At 42.7% G+C, this 9450-nt stretch overlaps 3 protein-coding genes across 3 annotated transcripts in view; all 3 read left to right on the forward strand.

Moving 5' to 3' along the window:
- Positions 1-9450, forward strand: part of LOC121812448 (protocadherin alpha-C2-like) — a 27492-nt gene that overhangs the window by 1636 nt on the left and 16406 nt on the right. The gene's annotated exons all lie outside the window — the stretch shown is intronic.
- Positions 148-7994, forward strand: LOC121812450 (protocadherin gamma-C5-like). Its single transcript, XM_042214676.1, has 2 exons — positions 148-3580; positions 7022-7994. The coding sequence occupies exons 1-2, from the start codon at positions 1079-1081 to the stop codon at positions 7058-7060; spliced, it is 2541 nt and encodes an 846-aa protein (XP_042070610.1). The 5' UTR covers positions 148-1078; the 3' UTR covers positions 7061-7994.
- The window catches only part of LOC121812451 (protocadherin gamma-C5-like), a 13892-nt gene continuing 8045 nt past the window's right edge, over positions 3604-9450 (forward strand). Inside the window, exon 1 of the mRNA XM_042214677.1 lies at positions 3604-7021. Coding sequence (XP_042070611.1) covers positions 4568-7021 — 2454 coding nt within the window. The 5' untranslated portion in view covers positions 3604-4567. The remainder of the gene's footprint in view (positions 7022-9450) is intronic.

A 9450-nucleotide genomic window follows, 5' to 3' on the forward strand; every position in this document is an offset into this window, starting at 1 on the left:
TTCAGGTCCTGTATGTCTCCAATGTCAGAGTACAGCGATTTCACTCTGATTAAACCCAGCAGCACCACAGACTTTAAGGAGGTGATCAGTGTTCTTGATGCGTCTTTACCTGACAGCACCTGGACCTTTGAGAGCCAGCAGGTGAGAAGAAAATGAAATACTTTTCTCATAATCTTTAAAACCTCACCATTTGAAGTCTGTACCATCAAAGCAGTTGATTTGATATGAAGTTTTAAGTGGTTCAAAGCAAAATCGTATGCTTATATATTTGTCATGATATATATTTTTTTCTTCACAAGACTGAAATACAAGCACATTCTTTAGACAGAGCTGTCTGAGTATTATGCACATATCGAAACCATGCGAACTGCTAATACCTTTTAATCCTCATAGGATATTTGACATATTTCAGTATTAGAGTTGTTGAATACTCAGCGCGATTTGACTGTTTGGATGTTCGATATAGGACAGTGACAAGCAATTGAACAGCTTCAAAAACAGTGCAAAAAGATGTACGTTTGTTTTCAGAATACAGCAGTGGTACATGTTTCAATTTAATCTAACATTTTACTGTAGTGAATATTATATTTAATGTTATTTCTTAGGTTTAATTTTTAAACAACTTGCCAATTTAAAGTTAATGTTATTGTAGAAACTGCAATATAAATTAAATAAGATTAATTATTGTAAGAACGCGTTAAAATAAGAAGAAAGGTGCGTATTTTTGAGTTAACTGTTCAGTATTGTTGAATTTTTCATCTGTGAGCACCCGTGTGTGTGTTCTGTATTATAGTCTTTGTGCTGGGTCTATAATATGTCTTTCCCTTTCGTATTGGATGCGGGGTCAGTGTTGTGAGCCAATAGCATGGGAGGCTGTACAAAGAGATCTACTCCCTCCCCCATCCATCCTGCTCACTATAGCCAGTGCTTCTAGCGCGGGATGAGAAAAGGATGCGTTTAAACACTGGGATTAAATAATATACCATTATTACACTTCTCATGATGTATGAACGACTATTTATTTCGCGTTCCACGAGTGCCTCGTTTATGGATTTCTCACCAGTCTGTTTTTTTCTAAATGATGTTTCCATGGGGAATAACGCTGAATTCTAGCGGATCGAGGATGACAAAGAGAATGGGATACAGAGACTGGAGATGGCTGGCGCTTCGGTGGCATTATGTGTTCTTTCTCTTGTGGAGTACAGTAAACGGACAGACTCGCTACAGTATCCCAGAAGAGCTGGAAAGAGGCTCTTTGGTTGGAAATCTTGCCAAAGATTTGGGTTTAGGACTGTCAGATATTTTTAACCGTAATCTGCGTGTCGCCTCCGAGGCTGGTGAGCAGTATTTCAGCGTGGATGCGGGAAAGGGTGAGCTTTTAGTGAATGACAGAATAGACAGAGAGGCATTGTGTGGACAAAGCGCCAGCTGTGTGTTACCTCTGCAGGTTGTTATAGAAAATCCGCTACAGTTACACCGGATCGAAGTGGAAATTAGAGACGTAAATGACAATGCCCCTAGTTTTCTCAAAAGTGATCACATAATTGAAATAGCCGAATCCACAGCTGTAGGTGTTCGTTTTCCCTTAGAGATGGCAGTGGATCCCGACGTAGGGAGCAATGGATTAAAAACATACACACTAAGTAAAGATGAGTGCTTCAGTCTAAAAGTTAAAGAAATTGAAAATGGAGGGAAAATACCCGAATTAGTATTGAATAACTCTTTAGATCGCGAGAAAAAATCCACTCACAATTTATTTCTTGCTGCCATAGACGGAGGTAATCCTGTCAAGACCGGAACTTCCAAAATAATTATAACTGTGCTTGACATCAATGACAATGTGCCATTATTCGAAAACAGTTTTTATAAAATTGCTGTTGAAGAAAACATTGCAAATGGTTCTTTTGTTATTACAACAAAAGCAACAGACATCGATGAGGGTCCGAATGGAGACATTGAGTACTCGCTTGGTGTACACACACCGCCATCAGTGGTCTCGTTGTTTTATATTGATGCTGTAAGCGGGGATATATATCTTAAACAGCAATTAGACCACGAAACTCAGACATCATATCGTATAGATATTAGTGCAACAGATAAAGGCTTCCCTAAAATGGAGGGTCGCTGTACTGTCCAGGTGGATGTATTAGACGTAAATGATAACGCACCAGAAATTGTACTCACTTCAAAATCAACTTCTGTGCCCGAAGACTCTCGCAGCGGCACTGTGGTGGCTTTGCTCAGCGTTCGTGACCTCGATTCCGGTGATAATGGCAAAGTCACGTTACAACTTCCCAAAACGTCTCCATTCACTCTGAAACCTTCGTTTTCTAATAATTACGCACTGGTTACCAACGGCCCTTTAGACCGAGAGAGATGTTCAGAGTATAATATAGAAATCAAAGCCACTGATTCAGGCTCTCCTCCTCTGTCCAGTAAGAAAATCATACCTGTCATTATCACTGATGTTAATGACAATGCTCCTGTATTCACTCAGAAAACCTATAATGTGTATTTAAAAGAGAATGGAGTGCCAGGCTCTATCCTGTACTCAGTATCAGCATCTGACCTGGATTTTGGTGAAAACGCAAAGGTCTCTTACTCTATACTGGACTCTAAAGTGCAGGACGTTTCTGTCTCATCGTATGTTTACATTAACTCAGATAACGGCAGCATCTACAGCATGCACTCGTTTGACTATGAGAAACTGAAGGTGTTTCAGATTCAGGTCCAGGCAAAGGATCAGGGCTCTCCGTCTCTCAGCAGCAACGCCACTGTCCATGTTTTTATCCTGGACCAGAACGACAATGCCCCCGCTGTTATTTACCCCTCCTCCGCTGCCATGGGCTCCCTCTCTCATCAGAGGATGCCTCGCTCCGCGAAAGCGGGTCACCTGGTTACCAAGGTGACAGCCGTGGACGCTGACTCGGGCCATAACGCCTGGATCTCCTACAGACTGGCGGAGGCCACAGACGCCTCTCTCTTCACTGTCAATCTGTACACAGGGGAGGTGAGGACTAAACGCGCTGTGTCCGAGCAGGACGACTCCTCTCAGAGGCTGCTTATAGAGATCAAGGACGACGGGGAACCGATCCAGTCCTCCACAGTCACGGTGTCCATCATACTGGAGGACGGCCTCCATGAGCCCATCTCAGACCTCCGACATAAAGCGGCCGAGCCCAGCAAGAAAACTGGGAGAATCACCCTTTATTTGATTCTCTCTCTGGCCTCGGTGTCCGTGCTGTCTCTGGTCACTTTCCTCATCTTAGCGGTTAAATGCATCAGGAACAGCAGGAGCAGCAGCACGTGCTGCATGAGACGGACCGACTCTGATGATTACAAGAACCCCAACAGAAACCTGCAGATTCAGCTCAACACTGATGGACCTATAAAGTACGTGGAGGTCCTGGGAGGAGACATGCTGTCTCAGAGTCAGTCCTTCAGGTCCTGTATGTCTCCAATGTCAGAGTACAGCGATTTCACTCTGATTAAACCCAGCAGCACCACAGACTTTAAGGAGGTGATCAGTGTCCTGGATGCTTCTTTACCTGACAGCACCTGGACCTTTGAGAGCCAGCAGGTGAGCATAGAATACTAAAAGAAGTGATGAGTAAAAATTTGAACGATCATTGATTGTGCCACAGCAGAATTTTAAAAAAGAGTCATGTTTTACTTACAAGTTTTGAATGAGTAAATAGCTTCTTGTAAACTTATAGACTGTACTAAGTAATGTAGAAAGCCAACGGTGATTTTTTTTTCAGTCTACTGGCAACATTAGATGTTGGCTTTGAGTTCTTTTGAGCAGAATATAGATAATAAAGCCGCATGCGGGCAGACAACAATTTATTTTAAGGTTTGCATATTTAAATAACACACTCGGTTTTATTTCCATCTAACATTCGTGATTAGGTTAAAGTCTTTCAGTAAACCCTAAACAGTGCACAAAGGCTCTTCCAAATTTTTCAGCACCGCGAAGGTGGACAGCGACGCTTATTGGAATGCATGCTCTGTTTGAAACGCACATACATTTTACACGTGGCACATGCAGACATGCAGTTAAATGGGATGCCCATTATTTACACATCTTCCACTAAATTTCGTTGACTGGATTAAATGGAATAGCGAAATAAAAAAATATTTAGTATATTAAGTGATTTATTAGTTAGTGGGATGATATGCTTTACATTGCGTGAAGTCCAGTAATTCGCGATTACTGCCTGTGATTAAAGTGAATCCGGAGAGAGAACAGATGCTGTGACTTTAAGAGTGTCGATTGGTTTCCTTCTTATTGGATGACAGAGGTGGATGATGCGCACCAATAGGATTCAGAACTGTACAAAGCAATCTAGTCCCTGCCCCCATTCATCCTCGGTACTCGAACACTTACAATGAAGAGAGGCAGAGGACCGAAGGAGCAATGCGCTCATATTTTATAATGTTACGGTTTTATATGTGTCCTCAATAATATGTGGGAATGGTTCTATGGGAATCATACCTGCAATGATGGATTTCAGAATTTTTCAGTGCATTATGTCAATTGGAATTAATCTTTTATAACGGACCAAGGATGACAAAGAGAAAGGGATGTCGAGACTGGAGATGGCTGGCGCTTTGGTGGCATCATTTCTTTCTCTTGTGGAGTACAATAGACGGACAAACTCGTTACAGCATTCCAGAAGAACTAAAACAGGGCTCTGTTGTAGGAAATCTTGCCAAAGATCTGGGTTTGGGATTATCTGAAATTTTTGACCGTAAACTGCGTGTTGCCTCTGATGCTGGTAAGCAGTATTTCAGCATGGATGCGGGGAAGGGCGAGCTCGTGGTGAATGACAGAATAGACAGAGAGGCTTTGTGTGGACAAAGCGCCAGCTGTGTGTTACCTCTGCAAGTAGTTGTTGAAAATCCTTTACAGTCTCATCGAATTGAGGTGGAAATAAGAGACATAAATGACAATACTCCTAGTTTTCTTACCCAAGAAATTAATCTTAAAATACCAGAGTCAGTTGGTCCCGGCAGACGTTTTCCTTTAGAAAATGCAGAGGACCCCGATGTTGGGAGCAATTCTTTGAAAACGTATACTTTAAGCAAAAACGATCATTTTTCATTGAAATTCAAGGACACAACGAGTGGTAAAGCTGTCCCAGAATTAGTGTTAGAGAAACCCTTAGACCGCGAGAAAAATGCTTTCCATCAGCTGCTGTTGACAGCTTTAGATGGAGGAACCCCAGTCACATCGGGAACATGTAAAATCACAATTACTGTACTTGATAATAATGATAACTTTCCAGTGTTTAGTGAAAACGAGTACAAGGTTGTTCTAAAGGAGAATATCACCACGGGGACGTTTCTAGTTAAACTTACAGCAACAGACGCCGACGATGGGCTTAATGGTGAAGTTAGATATTCTTTCGGGTCCCGCACTCCTGACTCAGTGTTATCAACATTTGCAATCAATGTGGAAACAGGAGAAATTATATTAAAGGGCCCATTAGATTATGAAAGTAATAAATATTACCTTATTGATATAACTGCTAAAGACAGAGGGGTTCCCGAAATGGAGGGTCACAGTCGTGTGCAGCTCGACATAGAGGATATAAACGATAACGCTCCGGAGATTGTGCTAACTTCGGATCCTAGTCCTGTACCCGAGGACGCACGGAGTGGCACAGTCGTGGCACTGATCAGTGCAAGAGACCTGGACTCCGGTGAAAATGGCAAAGTGACCTTACATCTTTCCAAAAGTTCCCCGTTCGCTCTGAAACCTTCGTTTTCTAATAATTATGAATTGATTACCAGCGGTCCTTTAGACCGAGAGAGATCTTCAGAGTATAATATAGAAATCAAAGCCACTGATTCAGGCTCTCCTCCTCTGTCCAGTAAGAAAATCATACCTGTCACTATCACTGACGTTAATGACAACGCCCCCGTATTCACTCAGAAAACCTATAATGTGTATTTAAAAGAGAATGGAGTGCCAGGCTCTATCCTGTACTCAGTATCAGCATCTGACCTGGATTTCGGTGAAAACGCAAAGGTCTCTTACTCTATACTGGACTCTAAAGTGCAGGACGTTTCTGTCTCATCGTATGTTTACATTAACTCAGATAACGGCAGCATCTACAGCATGCACTCGTTTGACTATGAGAAACTGAAGGTGTTTCAGATTCAGGTCCAGGCAAAGGATCAGGGCTCTCCGTCTCTCAGCAGCAACGCCACTGTCCATGTTTTTATCCTGGACCAGAACGACAATGCCCCCGCTGTTATTTACCCCTCCTCCGCTGCCATGGGCTCCCTCTCTCATCAGAGGATGCCTCGCTCCGCGAAAGCGGGTCACCTGGTTACCAAGGTGACAGCCGTGGACGCTGACTCGGGCCATAACGCCTGGATCTCCTACAGACTGGCGGAGGCCACAGACGCCTCTCTCTTCACTGTCAATCTGTACACAGGGGAGGTGAGGACTAAACGCGCTGTGTCCGAGCAGGACGACTCCTCTCAGAGGCTGCTTATAGAGATCAAGGACGACGGGGAACCGATCCAGTCCTCCACAGTCACGGTGTCCATCATACTGGAGGACGGCCTCCATGAGCCCATCTCAGACCTCCGACATAAAGCGGCCGAGCCCAGCAAGAAAACTGGGAGAATCACCCTTTATTTGATTCTCTCTCTGGCCTCGGTGTCCGTGCTGTCTCTGGTCACTTTCCTCATCTTAGCGGTTAAATGCATCAGGAACAGCAGGAGCAGCAGCACGTGCTGCATGAGACGGACCGACTCTGATGATTACAAGAACCCCAACAGAAACCTGCAGATTCAGCTCAACACTGATGGACCTATAAAGTACGTGGAGGTCCTGGGAGGAGACATGCTGTCTCAGAGTCAGTCCTTCAGGTCCTGTATGTCTCCAATGTCAGAGTACAGCGATTTCACTCTGATTAAACCCAGCAGCACCACAGACTTTAAGGAGGTGATCAGTGTCCTGGATGCTTCTTTACCTGACAGCACCTGGACCTTTGAGAGCCAGCAGGTGAGCAGAAAACAGCAGATATTCAGTGAAATGTGTTAGGTCACTGTTGAATATATAGTTTAAATTGTGAATTATATTTATCGACTTTTTGCAGGACAATATTGCGATAAGCTATTGTTATTATTTACATTATTAGTAGGAGTATTAATAGTAATAGTAGTAGCTTTACATCTATTATTTTATTTCAACACGAGTCAAAACGATGACCCACAATCGTTTATTCTGAGACACACAGTTAACATAACATTCTGTAATGTTTTATTTTTATCTCTTACTCATCGTTTCGTGGTATAAAAGCTCTAAGTGGCATGCTTGTGTTCGTGTTTTTGAGCTTTATACGTATGCAGTCATGCCTGTGTTGTTTTTGTGTATATTTAGTACTTGCAAAATAGGACCTATTCGATAGCACCTCCCCTCTTCATTGCTTCAAAAATAGAAACTGTCAACAATCCCTCTTAATCAAACAAAAACAGTCGCGTGTAGTGATGTTATGGCAACAGAGAAAATTACAATTTTGCAAAAAATTAGTTGTGCTTTACACATCTCACCTGCATGCTTTGTATGTAGAGAATGGGCAGATTAATTTCGCTTTGTTTTATTTCTTTGTTGGAAATTGTTCTCTGTAAATGTCCGTTTTCTTTAAATGAATGGATGGAAGAATTCTGTGAAAATATAAATAACATAATGAGCCTCAAAATCAATTTTAAATCCAGAGAGATGACGTTGGATTAACAGGTCACAAGACCAGCAGTGCATATTGGTGTACGGATTTAATCTCAGTGTTGTTGCTGTGTCTTTAACGGCACTGCTCAGCTGTCTTCCTATTGGATGTTACTGTGAGACGCTCTGCTCCAATAGCATGCAGAACTGTACAAAGAGATCTACCTCCTCCCCCTACAGCCTCAGCATCGTAAACGTTAACAATGCAACGAGCTGGAGGACGGTGTGATGCGCTCGTATTTCGAATGTTGAGGAAAAAAACAGAAAATTAAGCGTCAGACATGAAAAACATTGGGTGTTATATTTTTACGGATATAACTAACACTCACTGGAACTGGATATTCACTTTGCTTTACTTGATGGGAAATAACATGTTGTAACGGATCGGGGATGACAAAGAGAATGAGATACCGAGACTGGAGATGGCTGGCTCTTTGGTGGCATCATTTCTTTCTCTTGTGGAATACAATAGACGGACAGACTCGTTACAGTATCCAAGAGGAGCTAAAACAGGGCTCTGTGGTAGGAAATCTTGCCAAAGATCTGGGTTTGGCGTTATCTGACATTTTTGACCGCAGGCTGCGTGTCGCCTCTCAGGCTGGAGAGCAGTATTTCAGTGTGGATGCGGGGAAGGGCGAGCTTGTGGTAAATGACAGAATAGACCGAGAGGCTTTATGTGGACAAAGCGCCAGCTGTGTGTTACCTTTACAGATAGTTCTTGAAAAGCCTTTAAATTTACATCGAATTGAGGTGGAAATAAAAGATATGAATGATAATTCTCCAAGCTTCCAGACAAAGGAGCTGTCTTTGAAAATTGCGGAGTCGGCAGCAGTGGGAACTCGATTTGTTTTGGAAAGCGCAGAGGATGCAGACGTTGGGAGTAATTCAGTAAAATCCTACACGTTGACTAAAAACGAGTGTTTTACATTGAAAATTAAGGAAGTTGAAGATGGCAAAGCAGTGCCCGAGTTAGTATTAGAGAAACCTCTTGATCGAGAGAAGAAGGCCATTCATCAGCTACTGCTGACGGCATTAGATGGGGGTAACCCAGTATTGTCTGGTACCTCACAAATAACAATCACAGTGCTAGACGTCAATGACAATTTTCCAATGTTTGAAAAAAACACGTATAAAGTTTCTTTACAGGAAAATACTGCACAAAATACATTTGTAGTTAAAATTGCGGCGACGGATGCTGACGAGGGGCCAAACGGAGAAGTTGAATTCTCTTTTGGTTCGCGGACTCCAGATTCCGTGTTGTCAGTATTTGAAATCAACCCACTAACTGGAGAAATACATTTGAAAGGAGACCTAGATTATGAAAAAGCATCGTCCTATAAAATTGAAATTACGGCAAGAGATAAGGGTGTTCCTGAAATGGAAAGTCACTGTCGTCTACAGATAGATATTGTGGATGTAAATGACAACACTCCAGAAATTGTTCTCACCTCTGAACCGCAGCCAGTTCGCGAAGATGCAGCTAGTGGCACAGTTGTGGCTTTGCTCAATGCACGTGATGCTGACTCCGGTAATAATAGTAAAGTAACACTGAGAGTACCTAAAGGCTCTCCTTTCACTCTGAAACCATCATTTTCTAATAATTACGCGCTGGTTACAAGCGGTCCTTTAGACCGAGAGAGTTTCCCAGAGTATAATGTAGAAATCACAGCCACTGATTCAGGCTCTCCTCCCTTGACCAGTAAAAATAT

Source organism: Haplochromis burtoni, unplaced genomic scaffold (assembly GCF_018398535.1).
Source record: "Haplochromis burtoni strain Fernald_Lab_line unplaced genomic scaffold, NCSU_Asbu1 Contig_599, whole genome shotgun sequence".
Taxonomy (NCBI): Eukaryota; Metazoa; Chordata; class Actinopteri; order Cichliformes; family Cichlidae; genus Haplochromis; species Haplochromis burtoni.